Raw genomic sequence first — 16,381 nt, forward strand, 5'->3', positions numbered from 1 at the left:
CGCTGCCCCTGGAGTTCACTGCTCCTATCCTCACCCCAGTGTCGGTTCCAGCCCCAGTGCCCGCTCCTCGTAAGCTCCTTCCAGAGCGCCTCCCAGTGCCCGCTCCTCGTAAGTGCCTTCCAGAGCGCCCTCAAGTGCCCGTTCCCCCAGAGCTCGCTCCAGTGTCGGCTCCAGCCCCAGAGCCCGCTCCAGTGTCGGCTCCAGCCCCAGAGACACCAAATACACAAAATAATGTTCTTTTTAGCAACATCATATATATATTTGTATATATGTATTTTTTATTTATTTTTTGGTAGAAACTATGGAAGCTTGTTTGTGTAAAAAAGGTAATTGCAACTTTTTATCACAATTTTGACTTTTTTTCTTGCAATTCTAAGAAAAAAGTCTGAATTGCAAGATGTAAATTTAGAATTGTAAAATATAAATTTGCAATTGCCTTTTTAATTTTTTTATTCCATGGCAGGGGGAAAAAACAGAATTGCAAGATATAATAATGATGAATAAGTACGAATTTTGAGAAAAATTCAGAATTCTAAGTTTGTCAGACTCTGTTCCATGTTTTGTCTGTGTCTTGCTCCCCAGGTGTTTATGTTAATTTCATCCCAGGTGTTTCCCATGTGTAATTTCCAATGATCCCAGGTGTGTCTCCTTAGTCCCTTGTTATCCTGTGTTTAAAAGTCCGAGTCCTTTTAGTTAGTGTTGTCCGGTATTGTTCATGTCTACTCCTCGTGCTACGTGTGATAACCCGCGATTTAAATAAACTCCTTGGTTTGTACTTCTGGTCTCCTGGTTTCCTCGTTCCGTGCTCCTCACAGTAGCAACCCGTGACAGAATACCGGACCCAAGACAGAAAATGAGGGGCGACCTTTTCCTCGCGTTTGTTTTTTCGCCTCGATCTCCCCTTCTACGAGTACGCCAGGGAGTTCTGTAAGCTCGCCGCGGTGACGGCGTAAGGTGTCTTCCGGTGTCTGGGTAGTGTCCGGTCCCGAGCCAGAACAAGCCCGCCGCCGTTCGCGGCTCCCCCAAGTCAGCCAGCAGTTCCCGAGTCAAGTTAGCCGTCAGTTAATGTGGCAAGCCCAAAGGACGTTAATGTGGCAAGCCCAAAGGACGTTAAGGTGGCAAGCCCAAAGGACGTTAAGGTGGCTAGCCCACCAAGTGTTCATGTGGGCCCAGTGTCGGTTCCAGCCCCAGTGCCCGCTCCTCGTAAGCTCCTTCCAGAGCGCCTCCCAGTGCCCGCTCCTCATAAGTGCCTTCCAGAGCTCGCTCCAGTGTCGGCTCCAGCCCCAGAGCTCGCTCCAGTGTGCCCGCCGGCCACTGGTCTCTCAGCATTGCTGGACATGGCGCTGCCCCTGGAGTTCACTGCTCCTATCCTCACCCCAGTGTCGGTTCCAGCCCCAGTGCCCGCTCCTCGTAAGCTCCTTCCAGAGCGCCTCCCAGTGCCCGCTCCTCATAAGTGCCTTCCAGAGCTCGCTCCAGTGTCGGCTCCAGCCCCAGAGCTCGCTCCAGTGTGCCCGCCGGCCACTGGTCTCTCAGCATTGCTGGACATGGCGCTGCCCCTCCCATGCTCCGCCTTGGCCTCCCGAGTCCCCTGCTCCACCATGGCGCCCCGCCATGGCGCTCTGGAGGGACCTCCAGAGCGCCCACCTCCCCCTCCCCGTTGGATGTTATATGGCGTGAGGACACGCCTTCCGGAGGGGGGCATTATGTCAGACTCTGTTCCATGTTTTGTCTGTGTCTTGCTCCCCAGTGATCCCCAGTTAGACCAGGAAGGGCTCCTGTTCCTGAGTTAAGCCCACGGAGGGCTCCTGATCCCGAGTTAAGCCCACGGATGGCTCCTGATCCCGAGTATAGCCCACTGAGGGCTCCTGATCCCGAGTATAGCCCACGGAGGGCTCCTGATCCCCCCCAGGTGTTTGTTAATTTCATCCCAGGTGTTTCCCATATGTAATTTCCAATGATCCCAGGTGTGTCTCCTTAGTCCCTTGTTATCCTGTGTTTAAAAGTCAGAGTCCTTTTAGTTAGTGTTGTCCGGTATTGTTCATGTCTACTCCTCGTGCTACGTGTGATTCCCCGCGATTTAAATAAACTCCTTGGTTTGTACTCCTGGTCTCCTGCTTTCCTCGTTCCGTGCTCCTCACAGTAGCAACCCGTGACAAAGTTTATATCTCACTATTCTTACTTTTTATCTTAGAATTGTGCGAAAAAGTCTGAATCGTGAGATAAAAAGTAGGGTAAAAAATGTTCTATACCATTGCAGAAACCAGCTTCCATTTCAAAAACTGATCTTAGTTTGATATTTCCTTTATTACTAACATGTATACATGACTGTATTCATACACACGCAAGCCAATGATGTGAAACTCATTTTGATTTCTATTTATTAAAAAATACATTCCATGATGAGCATGCTGTTTATTCAGCATAATGAGCATACTTTTTATTCCGTTTTACATTCAGTGTATTTTACTTTGGTGTGAAAGAATGCAGATTTTCAAGAACTGTTAATGGAACCAGACATCATGACAATCATTTGGTTACAGCGTTTTTTATTTATTGATTGATTTATTTTATTTAATTTTCATGTTGATGGATAAGCTGTTTCTTTAGACCCTGAGATTTGGCATTATGGGATGATAGATCAGTCTGTATATGATATCAGAGGTTGTTTTTGAACTGTCACATCCAGATTCTGACACATTAATAGTGCATCATATACAAATCTTATGTTTTCAAAGGGGAATTCAATTGCTGATGCCAATATGATAATTTATTATCCCCCCTTTCAGTTTGATTTAGTTTTTGCTTTGAGTCACCACTCTGACTTGGGCAAAAACATGTTTTGAATCAGATCCCCATATTAGTTTAAAATAGGAATGGAAAATAGTGTTTCGATAAGCTAACAGCCACAGCCAGACACACACCCATTGTGCAAGACGTAATGTAGTCCCTGTTGTGTACGTTTATAGAAACTTCCTTTCATGGAATTCATCATGCTGTCATCTTACTCTATTTCTGGACCTTTCTTAATATTTTTAAAATATCGTTTATTACACTACATGTCCTATAATTCTTCCAATAATTTTTTTTCCAGTTTTCTTGTACTTTGTAAGCCATTCATGAACTGTTTGTTTAAAAATATGTTATTTTTCTCAAATGTACCATGTTAAATAAAATACTTTGAGGTACCTGTTAGTCATTCAGTACGATCACTGCACCATTTTACCATAGTACTTTTTTGAAAAGGGTTACATAATTATATTAAAAAAAAAAAAAAAGTATAAATTATAAGCTATTATAAAGTGTAAATTATTAAAACTTTAAAATGTTTAGGAATACTGTATGTTATTGATTATAGCAATCAGTAAGTGATTAACATTACACAATATAATTTATATTATTTAATGCTTAACAGCTTATTATTCAATGCGAATTCATATTGTTAAAAATTAAACTTGAATGAAACTACTTATTTTTATACACTACTGTTCAAAAGTTTGGGGTCGGCTAAATTTAAAAAATGTGCTTGAAAGAAGTCTCTTATGCTCACCAAGGCTGCATTTTTTAAAATAAAAAATACAGTAAATATTGTGAAATATTATTCAAATTTTAAATATCTGTTTTCTGTTTTAATATATTTTAAAATGTAATTTATTCCTGTGATGGCAAAGCTAAATTTTCAACAGCCATTACTCCAGTCTTCAGTGTCACACCTGTCACACACATTTTACCTCTCGTGTGCAGGTCCAGGCTCACGGGGCGCTGCAGTATCTGGTGTCTCTGTTAGCAAGTATGGAGCACAGTGCCCATCACACACTACTGCTGGAAATCCGCTGCCTGACCGATCGCTACACCTCCATCCTGGGCGGCGGAGTAAAAGACATCTACCGCATGAGCAACAGTTTCACCGCCATTGCGCGACTTTTGGGACGCAAGCTGGAGGCTGAGAGTACATTTAGCAGGTAGTCACACACACAGACATTTTGAAAGTGAAAGTGACGTGACATGTAGCCAAGTATGGTGTCCCATATTCAGAATTTGTGCACCCGGAACAGTGCCGGGGAGCAGTTGGGGGTTTAGTGCCTTGCTCGAGGGTCTCGTGGTATTGAGGGTAGAAAAGAGCGCTGGTCATTCACTCCCCCCACCTACAATCCCTACTTGTACCGAGACTCGAACCCGCGACCTTTGGGTAACAAATCTGACTCTCTAACCATGAGGCCATGACTGCCCCAGTTAATTTTCCACTTGCTTCAATTTCCTGAATAGCCTTGACATGTTCCAGTATTAGTTTTTGAAACCACACAGGTGATTAGTTTTATTGAAGTAATTGACATTTTATTATGATGGAATAACTTCTGTTAAAAAGCTCCCTAATCTACAGGGCTTTGTCTGAATGTCAGCATTAACCATTGCAAAATTCTTCAGCTAATCAGTGTTTTGGCAGTTTCATTGCTAAAAGTCTGATGAGGTAATGATGTACTCCAGATATAAATATTTTGTTCACTTCTCTGTTTCTAAGACTTGAATTTGTTCTCTCTTGAGGAAAACAGGTTGCATAGGAAAGCTGACAAATAGAGAGAAATCTACAGAAATGTAATAGAAGGGACATGATAGAACTGTTAGTTTTCTACTTTTGCTTTTATTTCTCCCTTTGTTCTCACTCATTTTCTTTTCCAAAATTACTCTCAAAAATGACAGTTATGTTTATTTCAACTATATAGAAATTGTTTTTATGTTTAGAATAAACCATTATTATTACATGGCTTTCTGGAATACTTGATTCTGAATACTTGATTCAATGACGAATCAATCAAAAACGATTAAAAAACACAATTATTTAAACAAAATAGCATCAAATGTGAAGTGTCAGATTGTGTTAATTTTGTCAGACATTTTTTATTTAGTCTTAGTCCTGGTGTCAAATGTACTTTTGAGCTATTATCATATTTAGTCAACCTTCTCCTGTTTTTGTTTAGTCAAGATTTAGTCAACTAAATGTCTGAGCATGTTAGTCTAGTTTTAGTCAATGAACCATTTTCGTCACATTTTCGTCATGCTGTATAATAGTTAAACTGATAAATATTGTTGTCATTTGAGAAACTTATTTTTACATTTTAGGTATTGCACATTCACCAATAAGCACCAATCAATAGAAAGTGGACTCATACACAAGGTTTATTTTACCTCATCTAGTGTACTGATTTATCATAGGCTATTTAATATATAAATGAATATCTAATACTTAGATATGCACTCTCTCTGTCTACATTATGAGTTATTGTTGTCTCATCATCGTCTCGTCTTAGTCATGGGAAAAAAGCTTGTTAACGAACATTGTTCATTATACTTTTTGTTAACTAAATTAACACTGGTGTCAGACAGGGAATTATGGGAGTTTGACTTGCTCTTTCTTTCACAAATTGTTCATTTAACATTATTTTACTGCAAAATTACATGAAATGTCCTGTTAGATATTACAAATTTTCACTATATATACAGACAATACAAGCAACGCCAGTGACGCAATGCAATGGACCCACAATTCAATTCGGCAACGCATGACATCACCCATTCAAAGTAAATGAGCAGCGTTAATGCCGACGCCCCATGTGAATGCACCATTAGAGATTGGTGTAGGGTTAGTTGCTTGTAATTAAGCATAATTGTGTAATTATGCATAACTGTTGTTACTATAGTAAGTACAGTGCATGTAAGATGTGTAACAAGGTTGCTGTCAAATGAAGTGTTACCTTTAATGCTATTTCAAATATTGTTTTTAAAAAGTATACAGTATTCAGTACATACTGTTCAGTATACACTAGTGCAGTTGTATTGCATTCTGAACTTGCCCTTTATCTTTGTTCATCAGAGAGGAGGAGAAGGTGCAGGATTTGTCCAGGCCATGTGAAGCCGAGTCTAGTTCGGACATGTTTGCTGAGAACCTGCGTCTGCAGGTGAAGATTCAGGCTTTCGAGCAGAAGATGGGCAATGAGGTGGAGGAGTTTGAGGAAAAAATTAACAAAAATGTTACTGAGCAACTGACGAGGAACAAGTTCAGCGCAGATTTTCCTTTGAACCCTGGCGCCGCGAGCTCGTGCAGCGCTGTCAGAATACATGCAATTCGTGCGTGCATTAGAAAATATAACATTCTGCAGTTTATTTACTAATCGTTTGAGGTAATTTCGCGATTTCAATCATCATACAGTAACCTAACCACCAGCATCAGCCACCTCTTCTTCTCATCGGAGACGTGATGCAGCACTAAACAGTCTCTCGCTGTCTCTTTCTCTTTCTCTGATAGTTTTAAATACTTTCACACTGCCGACATGTTTGCTGCATTTGTGCGTGCCTCTATTTGTTCGCGTTAGTCATTGTTCGGTACATATTATTCGGCCTTTTCGCTTATTCGGCGAAATATAATATCGGTTGCCGAATATTCGGTGCATCCCTAATGAATGGTAAAGGTTTTTAAATAGCATTTGTCATTCTTTATTACATTTGCTCTGTATGTACGTATGGTATTAATTTTAGTCATGCATGTCTTAGTTTTAAATTTAATTTTGCTAAATACCACACTGCAAAAATACGTTCTACATTTTCTAGTAGAGTATGCCACTTTTTAATAACTCACAGCCTAAAATAAATGAACTGACTCTGAGATTTTGAATTTTGACGTGTGCTCTTCTCTCATGTTCAGGTCAAAGAGTCTGGCTCTTCACGCTGTACGCACACGATCCATTAACTCTGACAGCAGTCCAGAGGGAGAAGGGCTGGATCTGAGCACAGAACTCGGTGTCTGTGAGGCCAGTCCCAGCCCAGAGACCCGTCCTGCCCTCACGACCCTGCAGGAGAACCACAAACTCACAGAGACTCAGCCTGACACATCTCCAAACAGTGAGGGCCAAAAGGTGGTGGTTGGAGACCCCCGGGAGGGGGATAGGCTCTGGATCCACCTAAGAGACAACATGGAAGAAATCAAAACCTTCTGTGCGGAAATGATCAAACAAATCCCCATACCTGAGCACTGTGTCATTGAAGGTAACCTATCAAATCTAAGAGCAATCCACACAGCAACACATTAAAAAGTACCTTGCATTTATGAGTAGCGCAGAAGGAGAACTCGCTTCTACAAGTTTTACCACACTCTCATCCAGAAATTACTTTGGACATGGGAATTAATTTGAACATGAAAGTGTTTATACAAGACTGAATTTCAGGTCAGCTTCTAGTTCAGTTTTTTGTTGTTGTTTTAGCAACATGAGGAGAACATTTTCCTGGCATATTTTGAAGGATGTTAGAAATGTAATCACACCAGTTACATATTGGGATGCCATGCCAAGTTATCTACAGAGTTCCTATGCAGTTTTGGGAGAGTATGGAATTTGATTTGAGTAATTTCCTGGTCTGGAAAACTATGGAAAAAAGAAAGCAGAATATGGAAAAATATTTCCAGCATTTCCAGACTTTTGCCCCTATTTAGTTTTCTATAAAAGAAATTTAAGAGTTTAATGAAAATAAATTTATCGTACAAGAAGTGTTTTTTTCATGTCAGCTGTTTAATGATTCTTTAGTGATTGTCAAACACGACTGAATGAATTCAAGGTGCACTTTTTCATTAAGTAAAAATGCAGGTTATATTTTGGGTTTCTTCTCACAATAGCATCAAATTACAGAGCCTCTAAAGGATCTTTGCAAAAATAAGAAAGGTAACACTTTATTTTAAGGTGTCCTTGTTACACATGTTACATGTACTTACTATTATAATAACAATTAATTATGCATAATTACATGCAAGTAACCAAACCCTAATCCTAACCATGTACATGTAGTTAATTAATATTACTCAGTACTTAAATGCATAATTACACTGTAACAATGACACATGACACTAAAGTGTAACCGAATATTGTATATTCTTGGTATAACTTAATTACAGTATAATGTCGAGTATTGTACTGTGCAGCAGTAGGAAAGCGTTTTAATGTGTTTAAAGTGCTGTGGTTGTCAGATAAGCTTTAAACTCCTTTATTCTCGGAGAGGCTGGCAGTGTCATGTTTCACACTTTTTTTACAGTACCAGTCTTTTTTATAGACCCTTGAACTTGGCAAATAGGACAATGCACACAACCGTATTGTGCCATCAGCCCATTTTGTGTCATTGTTTTTCTGCCGCCACAGAAGATGCATTAAATTGGACATTAGGCATTGATATTAGAGGTACTACCCTAAGGAAAGCCAAATTTTGAGCAAATAGATCTGTGTTAATTCATGTGCATCCATGCTCTCATTTTCTTCATAGTAAGATGGCAGATGGCAAGTTATAGTATATATAAAACTAGAAATTGTAATGCATAAAAAGTTCCCTATGTTGTCACTTTGAGAAAATCAATGAATAAACCCTTGAGAAAATAACAATATTTACAGATGACTGTACCATATACCAAATATAAAGCTGAAAATAATGCTCCTGTGAACCATTTATGTTAAATATGGTCTGAAAATCTACTGAAAGGTTTGGAAATTTGAGTCTGGAAAAGTGTGGAATTTTGATAAGGTAAATGTGTAGATACCCTTTCATTAGATTGCAGAGTTTAGCACATTACATTTTTTTTTTTTTTTTTGTATATTATATTTAGATTGACAAAATTGTACTTGCTGTTTTTCATTAAATTGCTTGACAGGAGCTATTGCATTGTTTAAATCACCAGGCAAAACATGATTTTAGTTATAATATTAATTATAATATTACCCGTCACATTGCTTATTGACATTTTCTATAGGGAAAGTGGTGCTTGCCCCAGAAAAACTCCAGAATAGTTGAGCAATATCACAACAAGAGTGCCATTTTTTTCCTGAATATATGTGACCCTGGACCACAAAACCAGTCTTAAGTCGCTGGGGTATATTTGTAGCAATAGCCAAAAAAACATTGTATGGGTCAAAATTATCGATTTTTCTTTTATGCCAAAAATCATTAGGATATTAAGTAAAGATCATGTTCCATGAAGATATTTTGTACATTTCCTTCCGTAAATATATCAAAACTTAATTTTTGATTAGTAATATGCATTGCTAAGAACTTGATTTGGACAACTTTAAAGGCGATTTTCTCAGTATTTCGATTTTTTGCATCATCAGATTCCAGATTTTCAAATAGTTGTATCTCGGCCAAATATTGTCCTATCCTAACAAACCATACATCAATGGAACTCTTATTAAGCTTATTAGCTTTCAGATAATGTATAAATCTCAATTTCAAAAAATTGACCCTTATGACTGGTTTTGTTGTCCAGGGTCACATATACTTGAGATAATGAGGAGTGCACAGCTGAACCAAACTAACTAATGATCGTAACCATGGTAACTAAAGAGTGGCAGGAAATCAAACAAAGAAAGGCATGAACTGAAGAAATACAAACTAAAAGTCCTTGGACTGAACTAACCTGAACATAATGGTGACAATTATACAGTTCAAGAAACAAGTTAATATTAAGTGAGTTACATTTTGGACACAGTATTATCTGTTTTTGCTGTATTTGGCCAACGAAAATAGTTCCGAACAAAGTCATGGCAGAACTTTTGCATATCTTAAAGCAACAGTGTTTCACTATTGCATGAATCTGTGCTCTTGAACAAATCATTTTAGTGAATGATTCATTTACCTAGTCATAAGACAGTGACTTGATTTGTTTCTGAATGCTCCAGCTGTTTGAACTAATTGGTTGAATGAATGACTCAGTGACTCGCAACCACCCACTAAAAGTATCATTTAATTTTTTCAAATTAATTTGATAACATCCCCTAATTTCTGTCACTGCTGTGAACCACCACGCAGAATATGAAAAGATTCAGGAGTCAGCTGTCCTGACTCTGAACCCTCCTTCTCAAGTCTATTGAAATTTTCACTTGTTGTATTGCCCATCAGGCATCTATAAGTCCAGTTGCTTAGTAAAATAATAGTACACCTCTTATCAAAAAGTTGCATGATTTGAAGTATCATTCACGTCAATAGTGAAAAGTGCAGGATGAGTTACTTGTTTAAGTTAAATTCATAAAATGAAGGTTTTGTTCAAATCTGTAAGTATGAACAATAGTTAGAGGGATACCTGCCTTTTCAAACACCACTAATTATCATCTATCAGTGCACAGCTGTGGGTGGCAGACAGATTGAGGTGCAGCTTGGCTCTGGTATCCAGATGCCAAGCTAATTTAGTCATATCCCCTGCGCTGGCCTGGGTCTCTGCCTCCCCTTCACATTATTCAACAGCTCTCCCACTGATAAACTGTAAGGTAATCGATCAGTCGGCGACCTGGTGAACTGGCAGAATACATGTGAGTGCATTTATGTTTGTGTCAATGTGAGGGATTCAATGCAGTCATACTCACCACATCATGGAGGATCAGCTAATGTCATAGTCAGTGGTAAAGCTGTCAGAAAGGATTTTGTGAAAGATTTGTTGAATGGTGTCCAATTATTGGCAGACTTCACAAGCAGAGAGCAGATCTTTGGTCTTCTGCTCTAGTCCTTTATGATATATTTTTAGCATTTAGTCTATCCCTTTTGAAGCGCACAACTAGAGTGAGCAAATAGCATGCGAGTGTGGCTGTGAAAAGGCATTTCATTGGCTGGAACCACTGAACAAACATGCCTCTTCACTACGTCAGAAAGTGTTTGGAGTCTGTTAGGCAGAAGAAGTAGCTCATTTATGAATATGCAAAAAGACATAAAGATGTTATTGAAATTCATAATTTTTTTGTATAGTTTGACAAGTCATGCAATGAGCAGTCAACAAAAAGGACAAAATGCATCTGCTTTATTGTGGATAAAATGTTTATAATGTTTAAACACTATTTTTAGAGTCTCTTCTGGGATGTGTAGGCATGTACATTTTAAAAAGACTTGAACAAACCTGTTGAGTAAGTAATTCAATGACTTGCTCATAAGAATACATTCACTGGTTGCCACCTGCTGGTATGTTGATGTTACTTACAGAAAGAGTCACTGAACAAGTCAGTAAACTAATCTGACTGAACCTTTTTAATGAACAAAGTCAAAAGATTTGAGTGAAAGATGAAACAAGCATCAACACCATTAATTCCAAAGTATAATTCGCTTGTCCATATTCTACTCTGTCTTGCAGAAGCTGGTCTTTTCCATCTTTCCTGTTCCATGAACTCATTTTCTTTTACAAGAATACACTCATTTATTTGCAGCCCATCAGGATTTAGTTATTCCAAGAGGCCCAACTGTTGTTTCTCTCTTCTTCTTTTTCTTTTTTCTTTTTACACTGATTTCATTAAACAGTTGATGCATAATCCACATGTCATTGAGTAAAATAATAATAATAATAAAAAAAGAAAACTAAAGCATAATTATGCTCCAAGTGTTGTTTCATAAACACATATGGAGAGTCGAGGGACATTCAGGACGATGCTACACTGGCAGGGTTGCATATACAAACCGCAACATGATACTAACTTCACTCTTCTTCTCCCTTACTCATATAGTGTCAATGAAGGCCAAAGAGAATGGATGATTAATGATGTTTATAGAGAGGCTGATATTAAGTGATTTGTATAATCAATAGACAGAACAAAACGACACAGTTATGAGTAGCGGTTTACCGATATAGGCTTCACAATGGCAGATGGCAATGCTAGTATCTACAGTGCCGGGTGAGATAGTCTCAAATAGCACAACCAAATAAATAATTACAATAAACCTCCCAACCATGTGACCAACGTAAAATGACCAAACGCAGTAGATAGGTAGTCATCAGTCCTTGGCGTGCCGTCTGAGGCTTAGACTAGGTGGACTGGGCCAATATAATGCCAGTATATATGTGGAACAATTTAATGATAGCAAATGAGACAAAGAATACTTATTTTCACAATATTTAATCATATTTTACTAAGGCTGTTTTGACACCAGACTTGTTTGGACCGTCTGTTTAGTAACCTGTTGCATTTTTTCCCTTAGTTTGGTTCATTGTGGCATACATGAACATGGCAATCAGCCCGAGATCGACTAAACGTAACATTGTTTCAGAACAAAGCAAATTATCTACAGGTCTAAAAATGCCCTAAAACGTTATGAGTGTCTGGTTTTCCTGATAAATACTCAGTTGTTGTTTTCTTCTGCTGTGGTTTGGAGTCTGACTACACTATTGTATTACAAGATGGTGCAGTTTAGCTGCTGGGAGTTTATTTTAGGATATTTTGTGGTTTTGGGAAATCGGTTCCATTTCTGGCAAAGGAATTCATAAGCAATTCATGGTCCTGTGTATATGTGTGTTTGTGCTCCAGACTCACATCGTGGCTGTGTAGCTAAGCTGTCATTCTCCTGTCCACTGAAAGGACACTACTGCCTCTACGGGAAGTCCTGTTTCTCGCTGTGTAGCCACCAGCCACACCTCTGGATCCAAATCATGCTACTGGCACTGCAGGTAACAATCGGACACGTTTTTGTGCCACAAGATGTGTGGCTGCGTCTGTGTTTGCACATGCTTAGCTATACTTGTGAGGGCCAAATGTCCTCATTTATGTAATAAAATATCATGACAGCCAACTAGTAAGGACAGGCATTTAATTCGTCTGAATTTTGTTTATATATTCAAATCTAGTGATTAGTGATGGGAGAAAGGAACCATTTCAAAGCTTCAAATCAATAAAGGCTTTATTTTCCATGCTGCTATGTTTACATTGCAGAGTTTGGGGAATGACATCTGTATTCAAATCATGATTGAATCAGAAATTGTGATGATTGACATAGACGCCATAACAACGGACGGGACTAAATAGCCCTGTGCATTAAGTCTCAGAGTGTAAATACATACTAAAAGCTCTCTCACTTGATCTATTATGTGTAATGTGTTGCTTTGTTCTTTATTTTATTATTTGGGCTTTGTGGTTAATCTTATCTTACCACGAGCAGCAGTCAGTGTGATGCTTGCCTTAGCAAACACCACTAATTAGGAGTAGCGTGTATCTTGGCAAGCTAGCAGTGTATCATGTCTGTGTGCAGAGTAAAGTGAGCGAGGCGTTGTGCTGTCAGGATGAGTGTGTTAAGCAGCTGAGGAAACTTTGGGAGAAAACACAGCTGACGGGAGCTCACAGCTTTGAACTGGCCATGACCCAGGCAACTGTTCCTCACAAGAAGGTAAAGTCCTCAACCGTTTCTCTTGTGCTCTTCCTCTTTTATTCTCTCTCCATCTATCTGTCACTAACACACACACATACTTTATGAACCAACACGCATCCACTCACTCAGCACTTCTCTTCACTTGAGAAATGACACTGGATTTGGCTTCACAAGCCAGTCCATATGATTTTGAGTCAAACTTGATGTTTGAAGGGATTGTTCACTCCTAAAAAGGACAAAGGCACAATTCATGTGCTATATTTTAAGTTTTCTGAAGCTATGCAATTGCAGTCATGCCAAACGTCATCAGTTATTGTATGTAACATGACATTGTAAACCGTAAATTAACAATCTCATAATGCTTTATCGCATGCAATAGCAGGGGTGTTAATACTTTTTCCCATGCAATTGTGTTGGCAATGGCCATTTATTGACAAGCCTTAGTTTTCTCAATGAAAGCTGAACACAAGTGCTCACACGACCAGGTGGAAACAGTACGTGCATCTAGGCTGACCACTTTGGATCGAATCGCTGAAAATGCATCTTAATTACTAACCATATATTGTGATTAATTCTTTATCACGATTAATTTTTCATATCCACAGTGCATAAATCCCCAGCTCTAAGCTAGATTAAATAAGTAGGAAAAATCAGTCATCCTCCCCCTTCCTCGCTGCGGGGACATTATGAGGAAGAAGTGGCCCAGCAGGATAGGTAATGTATGATCCTGATCAAGGATTACAATTATGCCTTTGAGGAGAAGGTATGGGTTATCACAGTGGAAACTATTTATGCATGTGTTAAAGGAACACTCTACTATTTTTGAAAATAGGCTAATTTTCCAACTCCCCTAGAGTTAAACAGTGGAGTTTTACCATTTTCGAATCCATTCAGCCGATCTCCGGGTCTGGCGGTAGCACTTTTGATGAAAATGAGCCTATTTTCAAAAATAGTGGAGTGTTCCTTTAACAGCAATCTTGTCGTACAAGTCAAACTTCTCTGTGGAGATCAATAAAGAAAGACCTACACTAAAGTACACTCTTAAAAATAAAGGTTTTTATTGGCATTTATGGTTCCATGAATAACTTTTAACATTCATGGAACCTTTTCATTGCACAAAAGGTACATTAGATAATTAAAATGTTCTTCACACTAAGAAAAAAATGGTCCTTTTAAGAACTGTTTTCTGAAAGGTTTTTTGAAGAAGCCAAAAAAATAGTTCTTCTATGGCATTACTGCAAAAACACTAGTTTGCAAACTGTATTTTTAACAATGTAGATATTTAACATCGCAGAGCCCAATATATGCCCTCCGTTACAGCCACATCCATAGTGGAAAACAGCCATGTCATGGAAACTGTGACGGGTCAGAGGTCATGCTGAGACGGGGTTGTTTACATTAGGTCATTTCCTCTTTATGGTGCCATGTGAATCCAAGTGCTCGGATGATCTTATCAAACATTGTAAATGTCAACTCTGGAATAATTACGTAGTACAGCTGGTGTCTTTTGTGTCTTTATGCTGTCTTCCTTTTCTTCCTGCCATTTCTAAATCTGAGGTCATTTATCCTCCAGTGAAGAACTTTGTGCGCACATAACACATATGGTATCTGTTTATGTTGGGCACATGTGCACATGCAAAAATACGAGGCAGGACTCTAGCAAACCCATCTTGAATGCACTCGTAAACATCCCCCAAATGATGCCCTAACCCCTGACATTTCCTTTGATTTGCTGTCTGGCCTACGTTTAAAGAGACAGCTTTTGCCAGCATTGAAAAGTTCATATCATAAAAAACTGGATTTTTTTTCTTGCTCTTTTAAAATGAGTTTGTAGACATACTGTAGACATATGCAACCCCATATAGTGAGACAAATGTCCATGTATTGGGGCATTGCAAAAGGTGTCTTTTTTTCTTGGCTAGTAACGATGGAAATGTTTTTTTTTTTTTTTTTTTTTTTTTGGTTAAGACTTTAAGGTTTGAGTCTATACAGAGTTTGACTTTAGGGGAAACATTTGAAACTAGCCCCTCATTTATACAAGTTAAAAATAAAAGAAGATTTAAAGAAAATCGCAAACTGGCTATAATGTAACAGTCAGTTTTGATGCATCTCAATATGTAAAGACAGAATTACATTATACTACATTGTGAAAAAAAAAATCTGTGAAATTAACAGTAAAAAAGAGCAGTTGATATTACAAATATAGTTTTAAAAATATAGTAGCAAAATGTTTAGCTTTATGGATTGAGCACAAATATTTTATTAACTCACATAATGTTAATATTACAAAGTACTAAAAAATAAGAAGAAACATAATTATCAAAAACCATCAAACGTGAAGTGTCACATAGGGAATCCGGGAATGTCAATTTACGTTTTTTCATTGCTAATTATAAGATGGCATGTTCTTTTTCACTTTGAAAATCTGCATATTTTAGTCAGTTAGCTCTGTATACAGTTAGGGATCTTACTGTTAATCAAATTAGCAGTTTTTTTACTGTAGCATTGTACTTTAACAGTGTGCATTGTATTCCACAGTGTTTGAACAAGGTTGGAATTTGAATGGAATTGATTTGATAATTTTTACAAAACTGTACAAGAGAATAAAAAACCCCATCCCATTCATATAAGAAAAAAACTGTCAAGGATAAACAAACACAATAAAGCCTGTAGCTTAAATTCCTTGAAGCTTTCCAAGCTTTAAAAAAAAAATACACATTTCTGGCATGTACTGTAGACAGGCCATGGGTGTACATTTTTAATTTTAATGAATGAATCATTTGTAAATTATGTTAAAATGCCTGGACTACTCACGCAGTCCAGTGTTCAGTCATGTCCAACTCGAAATGAGCCAAGAACCAGGAAGTAATATGATCATGTTTGAGTTTGAGTGCTAACTGTACTGTTCATAATGAGGAAAGTTCCCCAAATACACAACAGAATCATTTGTTTTATCAGTTTGTTTCCATTCTTTAAGGTCAGTGTGACACCAAGAATTCGAGTCTGCTAGTGTAACGCCAGCTTTAATAGGTGGGAGGACTGGTCACAAAAATCATGTTTAAACCCGTTTTAGTGGATCAGAGTGGACAGTGGAAATTAGATTAAATGCTAGAAGGCACCGGGTCATATGCCACACAGGCTTTAGAAAGAGAGTTAAACTCGCCAGCAATATGCCTTTGCAACTATTAGATTTTTTTCTCTCTACTTAGAAAAAAAAAAATTAAGTAGACAAAAATAAAATTGC

General features: G+C 38.2%; 1 protein-coding gene across 1 annotated transcript in view; it reads left to right on the forward strand.

The window, feature by feature from the left end:
• LOC107684608 (ventricular zone expressed PH domain-containing 1) overlaps positions 1–16,381 on the forward strand; it is an 87,368-nt gene that overhangs the window by 48,559 nt on the left and 22,428 nt on the right. Inside the window, exons 6-10 of the mRNA XM_016480906.1 lie at positions 3,742–3,959; positions 5,867–6,049; positions 6,695–7,035; positions 12,303–12,442; positions 13,021–13,155. Of these exons, the coding sequence (XP_016336392.1) occupies positions 3,742–3,959; positions 5,867–6,049; positions 6,695–7,035; positions 12,303–12,442; positions 13,021–13,155 (1,017 nt within the window). The remainder of the gene's footprint in view (positions 1–3,741; positions 3,960–5,866; positions 6,050–6,694; positions 7,036–12,302; positions 12,443–13,020; positions 13,156–16,381) is intronic.

The sequence above is a fragment of the Sinocyclocheilus anshuiensis genome, unplaced genomic scaffold, assembly GCF_001515605.1.
Source record: "Sinocyclocheilus anshuiensis isolate Anshui unplaced genomic scaffold, SAMN03320099.WGS_v1.1 scaffold41, whole genome shotgun sequence".
Taxonomy (NCBI): domain Eukaryota; kingdom Metazoa; phylum Chordata; class Actinopteri; order Cypriniformes; family Cyprinidae; genus Sinocyclocheilus; species Sinocyclocheilus anshuiensis.